The sequence below is a fragment of the Lissotriton vulgaris genome, chromosome 4_1, assembly GCF_964263255.1.
Source record: "Lissotriton vulgaris chromosome 4_1, aLisVul1.2, whole genome shotgun sequence".
Classification (NCBI taxonomy): Eukaryota; Metazoa; Chordata; class Amphibia; order Caudata; family Salamandridae; genus Lissotriton; species Lissotriton vulgaris.
Window position 1 is genome coordinate 1,106,561,293 of NC_141691.1, and position 26,304 is coordinate 1,106,587,596.

The 26,304-nt window shown below is 45.0% G+C and overlaps 1 protein-coding gene across 1 annotated transcript in view; it reads right to left on the bottom strand.

Annotated features, from left to right (window-relative positions):
* Positions 1-26,304, bottom strand: part of GALNT4 (polypeptide N-acetylgalactosaminyltransferase 4) — a 983,977-nt gene that overhangs the window by 277,646 nt on the left and 680,027 nt on the right. The window contains exon 7 of the mRNA XM_086965331.1: positions 4,955-5,072. Within this exon, the coding sequence (XP_086821457.1) occupies positions 4,955-5,072 (118 nt within the window). The remainder of the gene's footprint in view (positions 1-4,954; positions 5,073-26,304) is intronic.

The window sequence follows — 26,304 nt, forward strand, 5'->3', positions numbered from 1 at the left end:
CCCCGCGCTATGGTACCAGCAAACAAAGAAGCAGATTTCCAACGCCACCCCCCCCAGTCAGACCCAGACACCCATGAAACTAATCAGTGGGGAATAAGAAGGTTTTCAACTTCCTACGGAAGGCTGTCTCTGAGGCCTCCAACCAAAGCCCCCCTGGGAGTTTGTTCCATTGCTGGGCAGCCATGAAACAAAAGGAGCGCCCGCCCATTCTTGCCCTCCTGACAGTGGGTATATTGACCTGCCCCATACCGCTAGATCTAAGTTGGCGGGAAGGGGCATACAGAGTCAGAAGGTTATGTAGATATGTGGGCCCATTCCTGTGTAGAATCCTGTGGCTCACACACAGAACCTTAAACAGGATTTGCTCCTTGATTGGGAGACAATGCAGGGCGACCAGGGCCTTCCTGGAGGAGGCTCTCTTGGGTAGCATCAGAACCATGCGGGCTGCTGCGTTTTGGATACGCTGAAGCCGCTGTATGCAGTTGACATTAGCTCCCAGGTAAAGGACATTTCCACAGTCCAGCCTCGAAGTTACCAGAGCATGGACCATGGTTTTTCTGGCTGTGGTAGGCAGCAGGTCCAAGGTCTTCCGGAGTCCGCGCAAGAATGCAAAACATGTAACTGCCACCCGCCTTGTATGGTGCTCAAATGAGAGCTTGGGGTCAAGCCACACCCATAGGTTCTTGACCTGTTCACTAGGCACAGGGATAGGACCCAGGGTCTGTGGCCACCAAGCCGATGTCCAGACAGAAGGTGCTTTACCAACAAACAGAACTTCAGTTTTGCTCCCGTTCAATTTTAGGCAGTTGTTGGCTATCCATACCGCTAGTTCTTGCATGCATGTGTTAATATTAGTGGCTGCCTCATCATCAGAGTAGCTAGGGACACCACCAGTTGCATGTCATCGGCGTAGGACACGACTTCGACTCCAAACTTTCCAGCAATCTCTGCCACAGGGGTGACATAAAGATTGAATAGAGTCTGACTGAGGGAGGATCCCTGAGGCACCCCCTGTTTCAGCCTGATGTTCTTAGACAGATAAGGTCCCTGTGCTACCTGAAAACTGTGGTCCTGCAGGAAAGATTCCATCCATTCCAAAGCTTTGCCACCCACCCCTCCCTTTCTGAGACACTGTAGCAACGTATGATGAGCCACTGTGTCAAAGGCGGCACTCAGATCTAGTAAAATTAGGGCCGCCGTCTGTCACTCATCAACGTACCTCTAAATGGTCTCAGTGGAAAGGAGCAGGGCCTATTCTGTCGAATACGGTGCTCGGAAGCCGGACTGGGTGGGGTGGAGAAGACTATGTTTGTTTATATGAGCCGTCACCTGGATGTTCACTACCTTCTCTGCATTTTTCACAAAGTAGGGAAGTAAGGAGATAGGATGCAGATTGTCTAGCTGGTCCATACTGATATTTGGCTTCTTTTTCAGCTGTAAGAACACAGCCTCCTTCCATTTCTTTGGCAGAATGCCTGAACTGAAGAGAGCTCTAACAGATGCCTGATGTAGGGTTCAAGGCACGCCACATCCTGCTCAGCACTCCAGGCCTAGCAGGATCTCTGGGGGAACCAGACTTAATGCTGCTCGCTATCTTTTTTAAGGTCTCGTTGTCAGGGATGATGAAAGTATCCAGACCTTCTCCTCCCTTTATGTTACTGGGGGCCGCAACCTCAGTGCGACCCTCCCTTGCAGAGACCGGGAAGGTGGAATATATCTTCACAACCTTCTCAGCGAAAATCTCTGCTACCCGGTTACAGGATTCCACTGAACCTATGATCGGTGCAGCGATATTGGCCAAGCAGGAACTCTCTTTGTGAATGGTAAACATCTCTTTAACTGAGTTGTCAGTACTCTCGATTCTCTCCTTATAGTAGGAGGCTCTCGATTTCCTAATGAGGGCATGATAGCGCTTGAGACTCACTTTATACTGGTTCATACTCGGGACTGAGAAATCCCTTCTCCATCGTCTTTCCAGACGTTTACAGGCTGCTTTTGCCGTTCTGAGTTCATCTCCAAACCAAGGGGCTGATTTTGCTTGCCTCTGGAAGCCTTTGCAGGCCAGGGTGCACAACTGTCAAGTGCCGCCGTAATGTGCCTATCTAAGGGCTCACAGGCCAAGTCAATCTACCGCCCGCCCTCGGGTCCGCCCTGTAAAAGTAGTAGCAGTAGTGGAAGACTTTCTACTAAAGAAGATGGGATTAGTGTGGAGTAAGAGGGGATGAGGGAGGAGTAAGAGGAGTTGAGAGTGCATAAATGGTGTGGTTTAGGAAGGGATGTCACCCAACTACACACTAGTAACCCAACTGCATTATTACTCAAGATGTGGCAACATGTAACTAACACGTTTGTAGTAAATTTGCACTTGGAGCCTGTGAATGCTAAAGGTAGTATATTTACAACAAAGTGTAAACATATTAAAAAGTGTAACTTACCTTTGTGAACCAGGCAGCATGCGTTTCAGCAAGACACTTAGGGGCTGATTATGATGTTGGTGGGTCAGACAGTGACGGTATATCGGTGTCTGGCCCACCGACATCTGCCACTGTGGTCCGCCAGTTGCATTAGATGTGGCGGATGGAGGTATCGGGCAGAGGGACCGTCCACGGCACTTCTGACTGGCTCAAGGAGCCCATTGGTATGTCGGACAGACTACATAATCAGCCATCCCATGTCGCTTTACTGACATGGAAAGGCTGTCGGAAAGTGACACTGGGGACCCCTAGCAGGGCCCTCTTCCCCCTTGGCCCTCCGCTATGGGCCTGGACAGCAACTATGGTGCCCCCCTAAACATCCCTGCACAACCTGCTGCCTGCCACACAGTGCAGCGATGTTTAAAAACATCCATTCCACAATTGAAACTTGTGCTGTCGGCCTAATCCGGCCACCACACAAGCTTCCATTGTAGAATAGATGTTTCCGACTGCCCTATTGGCGATCACATCCAAATCAAGTGGTCAGAACCGTCGACCTATGGTTGGGTGGTTCCAGACCGTTATCTGCCCAACATTGTAATCATAGCCATAGTTTACTAAAAGCAGCCAAAATGTACAAGCAAAGGTCTGAGGGAAATGGGGAATTAGCAGTGAATGGGACCAGTATTTCCAATTTACTAGGTAATATCTCTGATCTGAGGGTACAATCAAAGTCCCGCTTGGAACCCACATCCCCACCTCCTCTGGCATCACCATTGGCCTCCTAACCCACTGGATCAGTATTCCTGGGCTGTGGGGACAAAATACAGGGCCAAAAGCAAAATACTGGGCAACCGCAATGAGATGGTGGATTAAGAGGAAAAGTGGCTTTTCATGCTTTCGATTTGTTTTCTTCAAGAGCATGTTTCTATTTCATCAACTGGAAATAAAGATGGCATTCTTGCTGTTTTCTTGCTGGAAGTTGACTAAAAAAAGGCAAGATTGTTTTCTAATCGATTTGAAAATATGCTCCAAATGTTCTCTATGTTACTATTTGGGGTCCAGTTGAGAAAGGTAGTGAATCAAATGAAGTTTTATTCTACGTTACAGAATAAGGATGTCAACTATGTATGGGGAATTTCAGAGGACTACATAAAATGAGTAGTAACTAGACTCCACTATGTCATAGCAAAGGAATTTGATATTCTAAAAAAGTTCCAAGTAGTGAGCTTTTGGAGATCAGGATAGCGGCCATACAGATTGATAATGTTGCACTTCTCATTGAACTGCTGATGCTAATCTGAAATATGACATTCACTGCAGCTTGCTTTAAGGACTATCTATGCATCATGCTACAATACAGAGTGACCTTACAATGTATGTTAACTTGAATGCACAAACTTGCTTTTAAGTTTTAACAACTGGGCAAATTAAAAACTGGAAAGGTTGTACCTCCTCCCATAGAGGTAAAAGATAAGCAGCTTAAACAAAGCAGCTCCTCAGAGTTCTGAGAAGATATATGGGAGCGAGAGGCTAGTGTTGGGTGATGCTGCATCGATGTTCCATAGCAGTTAACATTTTATTATATATGGGAACCTGCAATCCCTGTATAAAAGCTTGTCTTTAACTTCCTTATCACATTCGACTTGTGATGTCTCTAGTCAGCTGTAATAACACATTTGTAATTCCTTTTATTTATCTGGTTTGCTAATTAACACATAAATAAAAGGCAATGCCAATAGCTCAAGGTCTTGTAAATGCGAGACCTGGTCAAAGGAGCGGCCGCCTTTGTCCCGGCTGCTCGTAAAGTGAAAGTGCGCTTGGCGCGCTGAATGTTGCAGGAAAGCATGTTGTGCCTGCAGTAGGAGAAACTCATTAAAGAAAATAGTGCTTACAAACTAAAACAGACTAAAACAGACGTACTGTGTAACAACCAAAGTAAAAGGGACAGTCCTCATGGGAGGTTACAAGTGAAGACGAGGCGGTACTAAGGAGGGACCAACAAGCCTATTAACAATTCAGAAGTTAGCATTTACGAAGGACAATGACACACACCAATAACAAATATGGGCAGAGAGAGTAGGTGGGGCTTCTATTCCATACAGCATGCAGCAGAGCAGCGCATTCGCTGCCCAGGCTCGACTTAAAATTGACGTAGGTATTCAAATGGGTATGTTACCAATACAATGAATCATTTAAATATATTCTTAAAGTCAATGTACATGTATGCGTTGTAAACAAACTTGATGTACTTGTTTCAATTGTACGTGTTTACGTTGATATGTCTGATATCCCCTGGAAGAGAGTACTTTATCCTAAACATTAACAGGAGCATCTAGTTAACACTGCAATGTGAATTAGGTGTGAACATTCCAACTAGCAGCAGCTAGTAGCTTACTTTTAAGGTTTTTTCTAGAGTTCTCCAAATTGTTGACAAGAAGTAATCAGTCAGTAGAACCTGGTCATGCAGTGGGAAGTAAGTATGAACATTATATTTTGATTTTATTGTTAGATAAACATGAATTATGGTCTGTACCTACCCTAAACGACAGTTCCAGATTCTCTCCTCCCCATACCTCCATTCCCATGTCATATGTGCCCAGGTACTCAAAATATCTTTTACTGACAGCAAAGAGTCCTCCAGCCATGGTTGGAGATCTGGGAAACAAAAACAACACATAGGTTAGCACAATTAAAAATGTGCAGTGCAAAAGAGATTATAAAGGAAGTATTATTTGTGAAAAGATATCAAAGAACTCAGGCATAAAAAGTATTTTTAACCACCCAACTATGATTTGAAAGTATTAGGCAAAGACTATCACATAATAATGGACCATTGAATAATTTTGATAATAAACTAGACAAAGGGACTTATTTGGAGTTTGGCGGACAACCCAGCTGATCATCCGACCATGGTGGAACATTACTGTTTGCCAAAATGGCGGATGACCTTTTTCTGTATTTGGGGTTTTGTCTGTCATGTGCCAATCGCCAACGCAGAGTTAGGTTTGTCAGCAGTGCCCTTCTCCGCTGGCCTTTCAAACTTCCTCCGCTGGCAATCATATTTCCATTCAACGCAGGTTTGGTAGAACACCACCCATTATATGTAGAGATGTCGTTCAACATGGCATGATGGACTAGCCTTTATGTTATATTGATTTGTATAACGAACTAATCACCAAAGAGGGTATCCAGGCGCTTGGGCAGGTGTGCAGGTTTGTGGTCCCCAAGGTGCTTATACAAAGAGCCAGCTTCGGAGAAGTGAAGAGGAGGCTCTGATGTGTTGACGGTGGCGGTCCATGTCTTGGGTGCAATGTAGGAGAATGAGCAGCCTACCGTTTTGTTTATGGCGATGCGGGGAATGTGAGCAAGTGAGATTAAGGCAGAGCATAGGTGTCTAGTGGGTTGGTGAAAGTGTATGAGGCTGTTCAGGTATGCTGGCCCTGTATTGTACAGGGCTTTGTATGTCTGATGAGAAGTTTGAATTGGCTGTGCTTGTGAATGGGGAGCAAGTGAATCTTCCTGAGGGGCAATGTGATGCGGGTGAGGCAAAGGAGGTAGAGTTTGAGTCTTGCAGCACTGTTGTGGATGGTATGGAGTCTGTGTATGGGTGTTTGGAAATTCCGGCATAGCAAGTGTTGCCTTAGTTCAGCCTGCTGGTGGTGGGTGCTTGAATGACATGCCTGCTGGTGTTCTGAGGCAACCATGTGAAGATTTTTCATAGCCTGCATAGGATTTGGAAGCAGGAGGTGTACACTGCATTGACTTGAGCCGTCATGTTAAGCTGTAGTTTATGATGATCCGTAGATTTAATGTGTGGTCTGTGAGTGTGGGTGTTGGTATTAGCTCTGACAGCCATCAGGTGAAGTCCCATGGGGATGTCTTGTTGCCAAAGACGAGTACTTCTGTCTTGTCAGAGGTGAGCTGCAGGCAGTTGGTTTGCGTCCAGTCTGCTACCATGGTCATGCAGTTGGTGACATTGGTTCTGGTGGTGGCTGTTATGTCTGTCAGGGAGTGGATGAGTTGGGTATAATTGGTGTAGGAGATAAAGGTGATGACTTGTGATTGAATGATGTTAACTAGCAGTGTTTTGTATATGTTGAAAAGGGTGGGGTAGAGGGACGATTCTTGTGGGACTCCACATATCTTTTTACTCCAACAAATAAAATGTCCCCCTGGATCTCGTCTCAACCGCCAATATCACTTTCTTGGTCTCTGATGTGAAAGGTGGCAGCCTGACCCTTTGTGTTCTTCCTATGAGAAAGGAACAGATCCATTTGAGAGCAGATTCTTGAATACCAATCTCATGGAGTCTTCTGATGAAGGTGATAACGGAGACAGTGTCTAAGGCAGGAGGGAGGTCACGCAGTATGAGGGCTGCTGTTTCTCCTTGGTCAAGGCTGATTCGAATTTCATTGGTGGCTATGATGAGTGCTGTTTAAGTGCTATGGTTCCTTTTGAATCCTCCATTCATCCGGGAAAGTGGTGGGCATGATGATGGTGCCAGGGTGGTGCTAATTGGTGATATTTCCAGGTTGTAGATGTGGTGAGGCATGGGTCTGTTGGGACCCCGAGTGGCTGGTCCGCATGACTGCCCCTGTGTCATTTCTGGTGAGGGTTGTCCATTCATTCAGGTGGCCGTCATGGTTGGCGGTGGTTAGATTAGCAACAAGTACTCTGGCATTAGGTTGGTGTGCAAAGTTGCTGTAGATGTTTGCGATTTTGCTGTGGTAAAAGTTAGATAGGTTGTCACAGAGTTGCTGGGAGGCAGCAATGTTGGTGGCAGTAGCTGAGGGTAAGGTGAAATACTTAACGATCAAGATCTCCTTGCAGCGGTAGGAGTTTACTTCAATGCGGTCCACTAGTGCTTTTTCTTGGGTCTCTTATTTGCTGGTGATAGTGTCTGAGAACAGCCTCATAGGTAGTATAATTGGAGATGTTGTGGGTAGCTCTCCATTTCCTTTCTAGTTGTTTACAGAGTCATTTGGCGTTTTGGATGTCTTCTGTGTACCAGCTGGCCTGCTTGTACAGCCTTGTATGCTTGTTGGGTTTGATTGATGCAAGGAAGTCCATGCTGTTCCTGAAGTTTTAGATGTCCTTGTTATGTTTGTCAGTGGGGCTAGGTTGATCAGTGCTGAGGGCGCTGAACCAGTCTGTCTGTAATTTTGTCGCAGTTGGGGCTTGAAAAGCTGATCCTGGGAGGGGTGTTGACTTGAGGTTAGCTGATTTTGAAGTGGATGATGGTGTGGTCAGTCAACATGAGCGTCGTGGTGGAGTTTTATTTGATGCTTTCACTTGTGGTGAAGATGGGGTCCTGTATGTGTCCTGGGGTGTGTGTTGGTTCTGGGATGAGCTGGGTGAGTCTGATGTTGCTCAAGCTTTCAAGAAGTGCTGTGGAGCAGGGGTCGTTGCAGTCTTCCAGATGAAAGCTGATGTCACCGAGGAGAATGTAGGCTCTGGAGTCAATGGTGAGCAGAGCAATGAAGTTTGTGAAGTGTTTGGTAATGTTGATTTGTGATCCGGGTGGTCGGTAGGCAAGGGTTCCCCTTGGGATGAAGTTTTTTTAGATTTGAAGCTTGAAGTACAGGTGTTTCATGAATGGGGTGACGTTCTCTATGAATGTTGTGCATTTTATGGATTCCTTGAAGATCATAGTGAGTCCTCTTTGTGGCTTGTGAATGTGGTCCTGTTGAATGATCTTGTAGTCTGCTGGGATTGCAGTGGCAATGTTATGAAAGAAGATGGAACAGGCCTCAAAAACAAAACAAACTATTTACCACTCATACTGCAGTGTTGTTTCACAATTGAAGCCACTACCATGGAAGAGGACATCGCTTTTTTGAGAATGAGGTAACTGTAATGGTGGACGATATTGTGATGGTAGATTTGTATTTGTTTGGGGCTCAGATGCAGAGCATATCCATGAGCCATCATAGGAAATGTGGGCCGGAAAGTTGGATAAGTTAAATGATGTGTCCAATGTGCAACACTCACAGGATGACATCCACAAAAGGTGAAATTACTTGCAAACCTCTCTGCCCAGCCCCACCAACAATCACCTTTTACAAAAATGTAAAGTAACATTTAAACAACAGCCTGTCCCACATATGTGGACTAATTCAGGTCGGATAACACAGTGTTCCAAGGTTTACACTCTCTCAGTACCCACTTCCAACAGCCCCCAAAATATACAAATATATATGGCATTAGAAATGAGCAAATACATAGACACATAGGTCCTTATTTAGATATAGCACACAAGTTACTATACCTCAGATATACATATTACCCTGTCTAGTGAAAAAATGAAAAAACCTACACAATCAACTAACTTATAAACGGTCGTGTTTTTTATAGTGCGTCGTCCTCGTGTTCTGCTGATGAAACCTAAAATAGATGCCTTTTGCATCTAGTGCCCTTGATTAGTGTAGGTTACAAAGTACTATATTTGGTTTTCATATGTATCAAACAATGACAATTATTTACAAATAACCTACACATGCTGTGTTGACACTCAAAGGATGGCTGAGGTTTTTTAGTGCATGATTTAAAAATAATACCATATTTCTTGATTTGCTTATTTTAAAGGCCCACGAGTGCTCACATTTAACATGGTGGCTCCTCTAGAAAACTTCTTTGTCTTCTGAGGCCCCAAAAGAGGCAGTGCCTCATGCGAAACAACAATATCTGGCAAACAGGTGCAAATATAAATGTTTTGATGATTGTCTCTCAACAGGGAAAGTGAGTTACCACATTCTATAATCAAGGGGATGAAAGAACCTTGCTGGCAAACCTTAAATAACACAAATATTCTATCTCTACACAGATATTCTCAACTGACTTATATTTGGAAGTGTGTTGATGTAATAATAATAATCTCAAATACACCGAATTATAACAACCATAATCCTGTTAGTTACTTCAGTTGAATTCAGGGCTGAAATCAGTTTAGGAAGTTAATTGGAGGAATGAGGTTTCCCTATTTCATACCTACAAAACTATTTCTAATATTGAATATTAATCAGTGTTTTCTACAACAGACACCCTAAATTTATTAAATACTTTAAACACTAGATGTAATATATCTAACATTTTATTAAAGGGGGGGGGGGTCACGTGGCTGAGTGCCTCAAGATGGCAGATGCACGTCCCCGAGGCTCCAGAGCCCTGTAATCCGCCACTATCAGTCAGAGATGAGGTTAGGGTCATAAGCGGTAATGTTGGGAGTTCCCTCAAGTGTCTAGGCGGCTCGGTAGGGGTCCGAGGACTACCCCTACTGGCTCTATGTTGATCTCGGAGACCGCCGTGATGGGGCTCTGGCAGTGAGGCCTATGTGCTCCTTGCAGGAGGACCATTACTGGTTAAAGCCGGGCACCAGTCCTGGATCCAGCCCAATAGGGCCTTGTGAAAGCGAGGGCCCCCTTGGAGAGAAGATGGTCTGGGAGGTGCCTGGGTGACCCCATTCCAACACACATGGAAATCCCAAGGGCCACAGTAGTGTGGGGTTGGCTGCGGGGCCTCGGAGCCCACCGGAGCGAACAGGGCCTCATATGGGAGTACAGAGTAGTTGTAGAATTCTGGGGCTTAACTTTCTTCCCTTGGAATTGGAGACCGTGACTCCCATGGTGGTAGCGTGGAGGAGTGTTGGAACGCCGCCGCCGCAGAGGATACAGAGGATATTTGGGTTGGAGGCCTCCCCACTGACTGGGCTCTCCCTATTCCTTTTGCCTGGATTCTACTCTCCTTCTTCTTCACCCCTCATGTTGGACTATGAACCAGACCTGGTGACTGACTTGTGCCGAGGAAGAGCTGAAGTCCTCTCTTTTGTTCCCCGCAAAATTTAAAGTGATATTGAATGGCAAAACATACTTCTTCACAGAGCTGGGTAATGCCTGGAATTAGGGTTGAAAACAGGTGGCACACTACCCAACAACAGTGACCCAACACCGTGCAGGTCGACTTTGGCCCCCCTCCATCCCTGACCAGGGCGGAGATTGGGCAGATTGGCCCGTGCAACTACTGCCAGTGTCTTTGGGGTAATCCTCACCTGCTTAGAAGCACATGAGAATCACTCAGCTCCTGCCCACCCCATCTTCAACCTTTGCGCAAACGCAATCAGCTCGGAACTCACCAACAAGAGCATAATTTCCATCATCACAGCAACCTTCCCGTACCATTGGAAACACGCAGAAGTTAAGACCCCTCCTAAAGAAACCCTCCACTGACCCCAGCTATTAAAAACATTATCGACCGATCTCCCTGTTACACTACCTGGTACTCAAGAAACACCTCACAATCAGGATTCTGTGCTAATCGCACTAATTGCTGCCACAGACGACATCAGAACTCTCCTCGACCACAGAGAAAAGTAGGCCCTGATCCTTTTCGACCTCTCTGTGACGTTCAACACCATCTCCCACAACACCCTCATCAAGAGACTACACAACTTCAGAATACAGCAAGACACCCTCAAGTGAATCACCTCTTTCCTTACTGGATGCACACAGAGTATCTGGCTGCCTCCTTTCACCTCTCTACCTCAAGGATCATCACTCAGCCACATCTTATTCAACACCCACATGACCCCCCTCGCAGACGCCGTTAGATCCCAAAACCTCAGCATAATCTCCTACCCAGACGACACTCATCTTGTTCACAGAGGACCCACCAACGTCAAAACCAACTTCTCCAACGCCATGACCAATGTAGCCAACTGGATGAGAGACAACTGCCTCAGACTGAACTCCAACAAGACAGAAGTAATGATCTTCGGAACAACACCTCCGCCTGGGACCACAGTTGGTGTCAAGTAAATTTGGCCCAACTCCATCACCTACAGACCATGCTGTTAGGATTCGTGTCCAGTCCCCTTTCTATGACCATGCACTATCCATCACATGACTTACCTGATTGGGGGATTTAAGCTGTGTACGACCCTTCCTTTTTGCTTGGTATCTTTTCTAGGTTTGGTTCCAGGTCCTCGGTGTTTTATAGTTTGGTTCTGGATATTTTTGTGCTTCTGGGCTCATAAGCACTCTTGATTATTTCTTCCCCTGCTCCTTGCCCCGTGCCTTTTTGCCTCGTTTTTCCTCCCTTCCTCCCTTACTTTTCCCGTGGACCCTTTTGGATACCTGCACTTCGTCGTGTGGATTGTTCGGGACATTTTTCAGTTCTGGGCCAGAGCCTAGTACTTGTTGGGGGTTCTGGGGCTCCAGTACCCTCATTTGGGCTTCGCGTTTGGAGGACTGCAACTTTGCGGGGCTTGAGAGACGCTTCGTAACTTACCGGATTAACGCACAGCTGTGCGTTTGACCAGCGAGTCCAGCTTCCGCATCTTTTGCAATCAATCGTCATTGTTGTGCCGATTTGGGCACTTTCGATATCTGTGGATTCAGAACGGAGCAGAGAAGGTGATTTGGTGCTCCGCTCCCCTATGTTCGTGTTTTTTTCCTATTTCCCTGTTTTTGAGATTCATGAATCCTCTTACCTGAAATAGTTTTTTTTTCTGTCATTACTTGACTTTTTCCCCCTAGTGATTCCTAAGTGAAGGGTTGGGCTTTTTGTTGGTTTCGACTTCCTGGATTTAAACAGAGAGCAAGGCTTTGATGTGAGAAAGGACCACGGTCCCCATAGGACATCCTTTGCATACAGCTCTGGTAAGGAAGTCAATGGTGTTGTAAATGGGTATGGCATGGTCATGGTTAAAGGTGGGAGGGGTTTGATGTATGTTAGTACAGAGTAGTAATGTAGTTCCTTGTTTCGTAGGTGCAGACACGTGGAGGGTCCAACAGAAGTAGAAGTGGTTCCCTTGTCTCTCTTCCTTGTTTTCCTTTTCACCCTCTCCCACCCTCTCCCGGTGTTCATCTGCTTTCTCATTGTGTGCTATCCGGTGAGCGGCATATGGGCAGGGGTAGCGGATTGGGCCATACGTCGTTCCTGCAGTGTTGTGGGCATTCTGAGGTGGAATCTAACACATGCACGCAATCTAGGGATCATTCATGACAGCCAACTGACCATGAAACGACAAGTTAATGAAGTCGCCTCCTCCTGTCTCCACTCTCTTCGCAAGCTCCACAGAATCTTCAGATGGATCCCAATCGACATCAGAAAGACAGTCACCCAGGCCCTCGTCACTAGCCACCTCGACTACGGCACCTCCACCCAGCTCTTCAGAAGACTCGAGACCATACAGAACACAACAGCCGGACTCATCCTGGACCTTCCCAAGCAGTCACACATCATGGCCCACCTCAGAAACCTTCACTGGCTCCCCATCCAGAAGAGATGCCAGTTCAAGATCCTCATGCACGTCAAGAAAGCCCTCTACGATCAAGGACCATCCTACATCAACCATCAACTGAAATTCCACCACCCTTATAGACACTGGTGTTCCTTCTCATCTGCCCACACCCCCCACATTCATTGCAACTGTTGAGTGGGTCACTTTTTCTCCTACATCGCCACCAATACCTGGAACGGCCAACCTCTCCACCTCTGAACATCACCCCCCTCCCAAGCGAACTTCAGGAAGAGCCTCAAGACCTGGCTATTCGAGGGAGATACGGCATCCTCAGTGCCCAGATACCCCTAGGGGTGACAGTGCTGCAATTTACAAATGCGGACTGACTGATAGTATATTTCATTCATGAAACAGAAATAAAAATATGAACAAATATTCTACTCCCTTTAACAGTTTTAATAATGTACGTGGATGAATTTACCATTAGTCAAAGATTTCTTGTATCTGACTTCATGCTCATCTTCATTACTTTCATTATGCAGTTGTCTAACAGCAACACCTCCCTCTAGCACTGGCTTGCTATCATCAACAATGATGAGTGGTGTATTTCGTCATAGGGCAATGCTGTGCAACAGACAGCAGAGCACCACAATTTGACAAACCTTCCCAGGAAAGTACAATAAAGCACCACAAGTCCTATCTAGACATCTGAAGCAAGCTTTTAGTAGGCCAAAAGTATGTTCCATATGCTCTCTGTTACAGGCATGTACTTTATTATAATGGCCATCTCCTGGTGTTGCTGTGTTGCTTACAGTTGTTAAAATCAACGTTTGAGTTGAACAAGGGGAATAACCTTAAATAAATACAGGTAAAGATCATTACAATAATTTTTTTTTTTAATGTAATTGTTATTTTAATATATTGTTCATTCACTTACCAGCAATTTAGGCTTTAATGGAGTGTGGTTCGACCACCATACATGACAGCTGCAGCTTAGAGAGGCTCCAAGACTCCATGCAGCTTTGCTTCTCTCACATGAAGTGGAGACTTCTAATTCGGACATGGACTCGCAGGACCATGGAGCCTACAATGGTACTAAACAGACCAAGGAACTCGCCCGCGTAAGGCATCATTTTGAATGTCTCCCGGCTGCCAGGGCCTGTGCTTGGCTGCATCACCTGGCGCTGTTGGCCTCTGTGCTTCTCTGACCCATGGGAGACAGAAGACGGGAGCCCACCTGGCAAAGATCTCTACCTGCCTGTGATGCCTGACATCCAGACCAGAGGGCGCAGCACCCTTTTGTGTCTCAGCACCCCGTTACTTTAGGTAGTTTGCTACACCATGCAGTGCTATTTCTGCTCTCTAGGTCTTGACCCTGGCCATATTGTCTGGGTTTCTCAGCCACCATGCTCAGATGTTGGCCTCATCGAGAGGGTACCTCTGAAAGTATACTGTGCTCCTAAACAGGCCCTCGCTATTGCACCTGGGGTTGGTGCTGCGGAATGGATGGACGTGCAGTCAACCATTCGACTTTCGACATTAGTGGACCTCCCGGAACAGAAGCATGGTAGTGCTGATCATAGCTGCTCATTCATCCTCAACCCCTACACTTTGACCCATAGCCATCTTATGGTCTCATAACCCTGATGCAACTGCTTCGGACTTAATGTTCCTTGTGTCCCTAATCTGACTTTTACACCAGGGAGCATTTCTGGGTGGTCTGGTGGTCTAGCACCCATAAGCCCTATCCTCTCAACAACTATGGATTAAGCTATGTTATTGACCCACAGCCCTGCTGCTGGATGGCTAAGACATGGGGCACTCGCAGACATCCTATGGATGAACCTCCCACAGCCCTGGCCTAACTCACACATGCTCAAGTGCCTCTTGGTACGCTTGGTCAGAACCGCATGGAATCCACTGCTGGGTCCTTTAGGGAAGGGACCCCCCTCCCCCCAGCAGCACAGGGACCCCCAAGGATACATTTGACATGAATTTAGTGGCAATCACTGACTCTCACACAGCTTTTGAAGCATAATTTGATTCTTTGAATAATGACTTCGTTATTTGTGAAAATCAACACACGTTATTGGAAAGAATCAATGCAAACACTCTGGCAGTAAGTTTACTCCATCCTTGCTTGCACATAAGCCCTATCCTAACAAACACAGTCGATTCTGGAGTTATTATGTATTGCTGACAGTAGATTGGAAGAGGCAGCTTGGCGCTCGCGCCATAATAACATTTGCATTGTTGGTTTGCCTGAAGGGGATGAGAGAGATCATCCAACGGTCTTCCTGGAGAATCTGAGGAAAAAGGTTGTAGCCCCTGGCAAACTCTCTCACTTTGTGAGAGAGCACACAAGGTCTCATGCAAAGCACACTGCTTGGGGCGCCACCCAGGCCCATGGTGGCTAGGATTCTTAACTACCGTGACCATGGTGCAATGCAGGTAGTAGCCCACAGGACAGGCTCAATCAAGTGGAATAATGTAAGAGTGACGTTCCCGGATTACACTTTGGTAGTCCAACACCAACAGACATACTGCATTCAAGTCAAGAAGAAATTACAAGACATGGGTCATAGATGCTCTTCTGTTTTCAGTGAAACACTGGATTTTGTATTACCAATGATGGCACCTTTTTACCCAGCCGGTAGCAGCGTGGGATTGGGTGAAAACCTTAAACAAGGGATCCTGCAGTCCAGTCCCATCTCCTTCTACCTCCGCTCCTCAGGTAGACCAGGTTTTATCCACAACCCAGAGGGTACCTCAAAGTAACTTGAAGCAGCATGGTTCCACTCGGACAAAGAGCTGATGGGAGCAGCAGGAAGGCTTGGCTGCGGCAGCATCTCTGGATGATGTTTCGGCTACACCTCTCCTTTCTTTCCTTTGTCCCCAATGCCTCTGATGAGGACTTGTTGACTGATGAATCGAGCTCCAGCTATCTAAATCCTTTGGTGTTTACGGCACAATTTGTTGACAATATCCTTTGAACGCTATATGCCCATGAATCTTTTCTTATTAGCATTGCACCTTGTTCTCCTTTACATGTGTACTGGTGGGGAAGACGCTGGTCTGACTGAAATGCTGGGTACTATTGAATGATTAAACTGACTTTGCTGTGATTCCTTCATTTTGTTTAATAACATTGCCTCTATTGCCTACTACCCACAGAATCCTACTAGAGTTCCTTATGTTTTGCTTGCCCTACTCCTAACGTTTCCCTTGTATGTCAGTGAGGCATGAAAGCTCTTTCTCTGATGGACACATCTCTCATTTCGTTCCTTAGTCCTTTTTGTCTAGGGAAACAATTCCTATTGTTTTTGTAATTCCTTTTTAGGATGGATAGGTTGGGGGATCTGTCCTATAAATATTTAACATTATGTTTGTTTGTACTGTTTGTCCGAGCATGTCAAGATGTCTTGTTTACTCTTTCCTATTGTGTTTTTTTCAGTTGCTAATCACTTCAGCGATCTTCTTTAGGCTCACTGCCATTCATGTAACTGACTGTTCAGTATGCTGCCTCCTACATTGTGAATGCAATGAATGACAGCGGTATGAACTCACTGCAAAAACATGCAGCTTTGACTCGCTGAAAGGCTCAGATTGCCTTACAGTAGGAGACACACCTGACAACCACAGGGGTCTCCAGTTTTCAATCGAGATGACGGGGTCAAGTCTACGGCACCGGATTCCCAGCCTATATGCGGGGGTTGTGTTGCAGATCAGAGTGGGTGTTATTGTTCAGATGCAGGAGGCACGGGCTGATGTCGCTAGTGATTTTTCACTAGTGAAAGTCCACCTATATGACAAACCTCTTTAGATGCCCCAAACTTTGACCAACAGCTTTTTGGACCTGTGAGTCTGCTTTTCTTATAGATTCGCCCAGTGCCCCTAGGATTACTGGGGTGGTGATTTAGAGTATTATACATTGCCTAGCTAGCGCTATGCTGTCACTACCTCAATCCCTGGTGCTACTGATCGCGAATCATCTTCCAACAGTGGTTGGCTCACTGGGATCTGGGTGACACATGCTGCCTTGACAGCTGGCTGCCACAAGTACTGTTTCTATTCCCCTGTACACAAAATGTATGTGCGATTGGATAGATCTGCGTAGTCGCAGGACCTTCACACTTGTGTCGCCTCTATTTCCTACCACCCCAGAACCCTGTCAGACCACAGTGCCTTGGAAATGGCTGTGACATGAGACAGGATGCTTTCCCCAATTTCCACCTGGTGATTACAGGTCTCTATGTTGGAAGATGCAGTTTTTTGCCAAAACAACCAAGACTGCAAAAGACATGTTTTCCCAGGGGAATAGTCGGAATTCGTCCTGCCCTGTTGGAGAGTGAGAAACGTTTAAAGTGGTTACAAAAGGTATTTGCATTAAAACCATGGTGGAAGTAAAAACATACTTGCTGGGACGACGGAAGGCTGCACGAGCAAACACTCGGAAGGCGGTAAAACAGACAACAAATAATAAGGGATAATTCAGATACGATTGAGAGAGAAAACTATAGAAGACAAGAAACTATTTGGGGAAACCAGGACGGAATTACAACCGGTTAAAAGATAACACTAAACAAACCAATGAAACAGCCCTGAGAAAATCGGGCCACTTACCAGGGGCCACGAAACAAGTGTTGGCTAAATAAAGAACTAAACAAGAACATATGAGAATAAACCTAACAAATACAAAGAAGGACAAGAATTGTTGATATCTGTTATTTATGTAATACATGTTGGCATTAGCGTGTGCTGGGAAAACCAATTTATTTTACATAGTGGATGTCAAGTTAGACCATGTCCAGGGGTATTGCGAGATTTGAATCTTGTATTCTTGAGTTGGAACATCTTATCCGGACATCTCCTGATAAAATCAACAATCTACGCTCTGTTTGGTCCACTAATTTTGATAGATAGGAAACTCTTTGATAACGCGGTTTTGCTGCATATCGAGTTAGGGTCACAGTGAAGGGGATAAACCTAGTTGGTTGCTGGCCCAACTGGATAATCCCTGTTTGGCAGATACAACTCCTCTCCGAATCTCATTGGCTTCTGGAGCTACCTCTCTCACAATCAGATATTAAGAGCACCCTCTACACTTATTATAGCATTGTATATCAATCTCCACTGCCTGTTATGGACTCCATAGCTAATTGTATTGCTCCCATCCTCCTGCCTCGCCTGTCTGCAGAGGCCCGACGTTCACTGGATGTTCCAATGTCTCAGCAGGAGATCAAATTTATTTCTTGTGACCTTCTAGGAAAACTCTGCAGTCCAATGGAATACTGGCCGAATTTTACACTTTATTCGTTTAACAATTGGCTCCTAGATTGACTGCACTTTATGAAGCTACATTAGTGTTAGGCTCCCTTCCCCCAACCTTAAATTAGGCTATTATCTACACAATTTGAAACCATATAAAGATCCATCTGACATACCTACCTACCGCCTGCTGTCTATCCTGAACATAGATTGGAAGATTTTATCAAAGATCCTGGGAGGCCGGCCAGCTGCTGCCGGAGCTCCCTGACTTTAGAATCAAACAGTTTTTATTCAGCAGTGACATTCCATTAAACACAGCTGGGCTGCCTACATCCACCGGCCGGCAGAGCGTAGTTTGACAACATTGAAACACAGCCATGGGGCCTACATCCCGGAGGGCGACCCGGCGAAGATAAACTGACGGCCAGATGGCGCAACCAATTTGTATGCTGGTACTGCTTTTTATAGAAAAAGAAAGGCAAATACTACTAAAGAAACAGAAACCTACCCATCCCCACCAACCCCCCCCCAACATGGACCCCCCCTTCCCCCTCCCTCCCTCCCACTCCGCATCAGCCTTGCCCGTGCCTCCAACTCTGCCTCTGCCCCCCACCGCATCTCCGCCCTCATAAAGCCATTCCAATCCCCTTATGAACTCGCCCTCGCCGGCTCCAACGGGATAAGCTGCAAAACTTGCAGGAACTTGGGGCATGCTACCTCCCGCAGATCCCGTGACAGTAAATGTATAAATGGTTCTCATAGCTCAGCATATGTCTCTCCCTTGCCATCCACACAGAGGGAAAGCCTCTCCATGCCCAGCTCCCTGACTTTATACAGGAGGATCAATAGGATTTAATTCTGGGTCGTAATACCTCCCATTAACTTTGCAGTGTGGCATCCCAAGGAGGATTCAGCAGACTTATGCCCATTGGCCCCATGTATCACGCTTCACCTGGAGAAAGCTTTCGATTTCTTACATTGAGTGTATATGCACAAAGTGTTACGACTATTTCGGGTGGGCCCATATTGGTGTAAATGGATACAGATTGTTTTTCCTTTTTCTTTCTAGTCCTCTTAAGTGACAAAGGCAAGGGTTGTGCTCTGGAAATGGCCTGGAAACTGAGCTCAACATGATCTCAATAATATAGAACTCCTTTGGCCAGCCTTCTTCAACCAGTAATCGAAGAGGATTTCTCCTTATAACGGTGTGATTACGATTACATGATGTTCATGAAAAAGGGGGCCCATTTTCTTTCTCTTTTTGCCGAGCCAGTTTGACAGTCAAGTCAAACAATGTGTCGAGCAGAGCTTTTCCAACCTTCGCAAGTTGGTGGAGATTTAGAAACACATTTTATGCTAATTTCTCTTCGTGCAATAATTATTAGATCTATAGGAAAGAAGTATCTAAGTGGTAATGGGTCCTGGTAGAGGGAGAGGACGGTCCCCTGACGCTATCCGAAGAGATTTGGAAGCTGGACATGCCAGACTGCGAAATTGTATATTTATGGTAAGTATCCTTGGCTACACTTTGGTCATCAGTAAAATCTGCACCACTCAGGAGGAATCACTTGTTTACATTATACAGGGCATACTGGTCCCCCAAGAAGCTTGCAAAGATGGGTGGAGACAAAAAGAGGTGCTATCCGAACTTTGCACTGGAGAATGCGGATGATGTACATCTCTCTGGCGATGTACAGCTATCCGGTATTTCTGGTAAGATGTGGCTGAAGTATTGAACAAAGTTTTGGGATCAATATTGTGGTAAGCCTTCTGCTAATTATTTTTGGAATATTGACTGTGTGTGTGCAGGGGGTATCCTTGGGGAAGATTAGAGCTCACGTAATCTTCATGAAGCCTTTTTGATTCCCATGTATATCACCCAGTACGTTATCCACCCTTTTGTTCAGGATTTAAGTGTATATTTTATAATCCGAATTATTAAGAAGGGTTATTGGTCTATAAGACTCACATTTTTGTGGATCTTTCTCAGGCTTGAGTATTAATGTTATGATTGCCTCATTCCATGATGGGGGTTGATGTTCTATATACATCTTGTTCAATAACTTAGTTAAGAAGGGGGTGAGCTCCTCCCTCAAAACCTTATATAGTCCATTAGGTAGACATTCCCGACCTGGCGCTCTCCCATTTTTTAAATTCTTAATAATCTTACCTATTTCAAAGATGGTAATCTTCTGATTGAGGGATGCCTGATGATCCATATTCAAGCGAGCCAGTTTTTTTTTTATAGTGTAGCCATTCTCTAATGTCTGATAGTGTAGCTGGGGTGTCATCGGTATACAGGACTTGGAAAAACCCCAGAAAAGCCTCCACAATCGTTTGATCTGCTGTACATCGTTTTTTGTGACATTATCTACCACTTCCTTAATTTCATTCCTGATATTATCTTGCCTCAGCTTCCAGGCTAACAACTTCCCACATCCTTCTCCATACTCATAATGTGCCAACTTGCTAGCTTCCCACCTCTTTTGTACATTCCCCTCCAGATAATCTAATACCATCTCCTTTGCCTCCAAAAGTCTACTATGGAGTGTTGTGATTGTGTCCGCATTGCACACACTTTGTTAGCTCCTCCTGAATTTCCTTAATTCTCAATTCATATTTTCTTAGCTTGTTCTTGCCTTCCTTTCTTGTATATGCTGTGTAGTTGATTAGTTTTCCACAAATGTAGGCTTTACACGCATCCCATGCGGATGTATGACAGTACAACGCGTGGTATTACCACGCATACCGTAACAACTCAGGTTTTACAACGCAAGTCGTTACAACGACTTGCGTTGGGGGGCGCTGGATAGTGAATAGTTTAATTTACTATTCCAACTCCAGTCCCCATGTATAGTAGGGAAGGTGTTGGATAGTAAATTAAACTATTCCCTATCCTAGAGTGCCCTCCAGCGAAAGTCGTTGTAACGACTTTCGTTGTAAAACCTGCGTTGTAATGGTACCGCGTTGTTAGAGTTTCGTTGTAAAGGATGTTCCCCATCCCATGCAATATACATATAAAACAATCTACTGTATCAATTTTTAAAGCCTTCACAACATCCGAATCCCCCAACAGGGTTCCATCTAAGGTCCATCTACTCTGAGGGAGGAGGTTTTCTAGAGAAATCTCTAGTTTTAATTCAGCGTGATCTGATAAATGTATTGGTTGATGTGACACCTTGCTAATGCTCGTATTTAACTTTAAATACGTGAGAAAGAAGTAAATTCAAGAGGAGTGAAAATATTTTTTGTTCTGAAAAGTATACCTTCTTTTTTGGCCCGCTTTAACCTCCTGATATCCACCAGACCAAAGTTCTTTATTAGCCGATGTGTACTCTCTCTCATTTTTGGCTGGTCTAGATGTGGATTTATCCAGCACTGGATCCAGTAAAGTATTAAAGTCTCCTCCTACGATAATATATCTTGTATCAAGGAGATGTTGATATAGATCCCGAAGTAGATATGGATCAAGAATATTAGGTCAATAGTATCCTACAAATTCATATCCTGTATTATGTATCTAAACGTCGCTTATCAGCCACCTATCCCCTGGGTCTGCAATAGTACTCTCTAACCTAACTTGCGCTGAGCTCCTATATACAACCACCACACCTTTTACATTACAAGTTTGGTTAGTGCATAAACGGTGGGTGATCCATTTATTCCCCTTTAGAACCCCCTCCCACTCTTCACGCCGTAGATGCGTCTCCTATAATATATTTTTTTCATTTCAAAACTTTATTCGGTTATTAAGACAGAATAACCATAAAAGTACATTAAAAGAAAATCATGATTAAAAAAGATTCTTACAATAAGATCGATTACAATACACAGAGGTTACTTCCACATAATTCAGATTGCAATTGATTTTCGTGATTTAAAAACATTTTTGAGGAATGAGGAAATAAATAAGACACTTAAAATACTATCAAGCTTCTGTACAGCTAAAAAAGCAGGGCGACAGCGATTAATTCCCATAGTCTTCAGAAGTGGAATAACCCACGTTCGTCTAGGTACAGAATAAAGTTTACAAAAAAATAATATATGTATGTCCGTTTGTACTGACAATTCTTCACAGGGACATTTTATCAAACTTTTTGACCAATCATTCATTACTGGGAAACTAAGTAACCGAAACAGCAAATTCAATCTAAAACAAATTAATAAAAACCTTTCATGGTCACTCATTGGTAAGCTCAAATAAGGTTGTACATTTCTAGAAAACACAATTTTTTCGTGGGCTACTACGGTTATTTTCTTCATTTCAATCGTAGTTCTATTCTCGTGCAGGTAAGTCATACACTTTTCTTTTAAGGCTTTTCTAGAAATGTTACATAAAGAACATGGTTCTGCGAAATAATACCCCATACCCAATGCAGTGAGGAATTTCCTCACATAACACAGCCATCTTAATTTGTCACTCTTCACTAGCCCAACCGCATTATTCATTGTGCGGTTTAATTCACATTCGTCAACTGTCCATATTCTGTGGCATAGTAGAATTGGTGCCGTTTTTATAGTATCTTCCAAGTAGGGCTCCCCTAATTCTACATGACAAACATATGTTGAAACACTCTGTGGAACTGGTAGAAGATATTTCATGAAGAGATTTTCAACAACCTGCAATGAGCTCACATTAGCATGGCCCCATAAACCTGTGCCATATGTTACAATCGCTAAACAAGTAGCTTTATATATGGTTAGCATTTCCTTGATTGGTCTCTTCCCAATTTTACGGCTAAAGTTATTTAGGGCCATAATTGATTTGCAGAACAATAGTCTCCTAGTACTAATAGTGGTATTCCATAGGCCCTTGCAATCAATTAAAACTCCTAGATAACAAAATGTTGGGGTAACATCAACTGGGGTAGTGCCAATATAAAGTGCCCTTCTCCTATTTTTTAATCCCGATCCACAAAACATGGTGAAGGTCTTAGAGCAATTAATACGCAAATCTAACCTTGCCATGAAATCACAGAATGAGGTAACCAACCTCTGCATAGCCTGTGGTGTTCGGGCCATCAGGACAGCATCATCGGCATATAGCAGGGTTGGTATTGGCCTTTCCCCTACCATTGGGAGGTCCCTACACTCAGTCAGTAATGTGCTCTCCACATCGTTAATATAGAGTGTGAAGAGGAATGGAGCTAGCACACAACCTTGGCGTACACCTCTTTTAATTCCAAAAGATTCGGTACATTCCCCATTTTTCCCAAACCTAACTTTTGCAGATGCTCCAGCATAGAGTTCCCGAAGAAGGTTTATGATAGAGCGATCTACACCCATGTTATCCATAACCAGCCAAAGTTTACTGTGCGAGACGCAGTCGAATGCAGAGGTAAGATCTACAAATGTTAAAAATATTCGACCCTCCTTGGCTTTGGTATACTTTTCGGTTAAAATATGCAAGGCATTCAGGCATTGCTCAATTGTCCCTAGCCCTTTCCTGAAGCCATACTGTAAATCGCTTATAATTTTATTCTCGTAAGCCCACATTTGGAGTCTGTTTAAAATTACTCTTCCTAGGATCTTGACAGTGGAGTCCAATAATGATATCGGGCGATAACACTTACAACTATCTCGATCACCCTTTTTAAAAATTGGTACTATCAGAGATTGGCACCATGGAGAGAGTAAGCTCTCATGTAAAGTTGCATTAAAAAGGCGTGCAAGAATCGGAGCCCATAATTCCTTGTTGTTTTTATACAGGTCGACGGGGACCCCATCGGGGCCCAGTGCTTTCTCTCCCAGAGATGCATTAATACATTCATGAACCTCTGCTACAGTGATTTCAGGGGATAAAACACTACAGGGATAAAAAGAAGCTTCCATCTGGGCGTTCTCAATCGCACCATCCTTATTATCATCTTCGTCAGAGTACAACTTTACAAAGTATTCAACCCACTCTCTTTCTGTTATTGCCACCTCTAGCGAGTCTGTTTTATTATAGTTTAAAAGAGGAGCATTAACAACTTTCCAAAATAAAGCGGGATCTTTACTCATTGAAGCCACACACAAGGCCTCCCATGCCTCTTTTTTGAGGGCATTTTTCCAGCCTTTAAGAGTTTGCTTATAGATGTTCCTGCATTCTCTAATTAGACCACTATCCTTTACTGTAGCATGTAGTGCTTGCTTTAAATTTGAATATGCCTTTGTGCATGCGGAGTCAAACCACCCCTTCTCCACCCTACATCTACCTTTAGTATCAACCCATAACAGCTTCCTAATTTGTTCAACAATCACCAGGAAGTTCTTAATTACATCAGAGTCTGTGGTGTTTTCATCTGTGCATACATAACATTGTGGAAGCATTCCCTCTATCAGTTTTTGCAGAAAGTCTTCTGGGGCAATTTTAGTCCATTTTAAGGAATAGCCATTTTTATACCATTGAAATGTTATCAACTATTGTTTTGGGCTTGGCCTTACCACATATTTCATTAATTTTCACTCTCAGGGTTAAACTTAGGGGAAAGTGGTCGCTAAGTGAAATATCAAGGATAGCAAAGGCCTGTATCATGTCCCCATGTCTAGCAGTCATGATAATATAGTCAATTACTGTATTTGCCCCTCTTCCATTAAAGGTAGGAAGAAAGGGGGCCTCAGGGCTGATAAGTCCATTCACAAAACCCAAGTCATTCCCAAATATTATTTCGTTTAGGTAGTCCCCGCACTAAGGGGTCGATTAGGATCGCGACCCCAGAGCAGGAGGGAACCTCCGCATGGCATGCGGAGTTCCCTCCTGTGCAATTAGGATGTGACCGCCACCCTGGCGGTCACATCCTCTATTTTTAACATTGCCGCGGGTGCAGCTTCAAGCTGCACCCGCGGCAATGTTAAAAATGCACGCATTGCATTTGCATGCAGAAAGAGGCAGGCACCGCGCGGAGCCTGCCGCTTTCTGCATGCAAATGCAGGGGGGTACCATAGGTACCCCCCATGTGCACCCCCCACACCCCCTTCACCTAGGGGGCCCGCAACGGGCCCCCGCAGTGAAGTTCCGTATGCTTTTCCACGGCAGAAAACCCGCAGCGGAAAAGCATACTTTACTGGCCATCCTAATATGGTGGACGGTGTCTGGAAGACACCGTCACCATATTAGAGCTTTTCCGCCGCGGTTGTAATCCGACCGCGGCGGAAAAGCTGCGGACGGAAACCAGGACCCACCAGCCATCCTAATCTGGCGGTGGGTCTTTGGTCAGTCCGCTGCGGATTTTACGCATCCTCGGGGCCGGCGGTGGCTTCCGCCGGCCCCGAGGATGCGGAAAATCCGCTATCATAATGACCCCCTTAGTGTGATCAAAGTGGCTGAAACTAATATCTTTGTCAAGATGTACTCCACATGTCCCTTTCTCTCCTTTAGTACATAAAGAACAATTAAAATCTCCAGCCCATATAACACAGGCTTTCTTGGAACTCCCTTCCATCACGGTTTTAACATCATTTCCTAGTATTCTAAAAACATTGTCGACGTCTTCTCCTTCAATGTTGTTATAGAAATTTATCAAGACTAAAACCTTCACTTTATCAACTGCAATCCTAATAATGTGATAATACCTATCGGCCCTACTAGAAGTGACCAATAACATCAGGTTGACACTGGATAGTGGGGGGTCTATGATTCTGGTGCTGTTGGATTTGTCTGCTGCTTTCGATACGGTGTCTCACAAAGTGCTTCTGGACCGTCTGAGGGATGTAGGGCTGGGAGGCACAGCCCTGTCTTGGGTGGAAAGCTTCCTCTCCTGCCGCTCTCAAGAAGTCAGGCTGGGCTCCCACAAATCCACCTCCAGGGAGCTCACCAGGGGTGTGCCACAGGGCTCATGCCTTAGCCCCACATTATTTAATGTGTATGTGGCCCCCCTGGCCGACTTAGTGAGGCCATATGGGTTTACCCCGATATCCTACGCTGACGACACCCAGCTGCTGTTCCCCTTTAACACTTTTACACCTGCCCTGCAAAAATCCTTTGCAGAAGGCATGAGGGCCGTGTCAAGATGCATGGCCGAGAATTGCCTACAGTGCAACGTGGGCAAAACGGAAGTTTTATTGTTCGGGGAGGCGGCAACATTATGGTCCGGGGAGTGGTGGCCCACAGAACTAGGACCAGTTCCTGTCCCAAAGCAGACTGTCAAAAACTTGGGGGTGTTATTCGATCAAGCCTTGACTTTTAAACATCATGTCAACCAAGTTGCTGGCACATGCTTTAGGGCCATCGGACTATTGAAAAGGGTGTTCCCATTTATACCTGATAGTCACAGGAAAACCCTAGTCCAGGCACTAGTGATCAGTAGATTGGACTACTGCAATGGCCTTCTATTGTCAACTAATGAAGGCCAATTAAAAGTTGTCCAAAATACGGCGGCGAGGTTAGTCCTCAATGTTCCA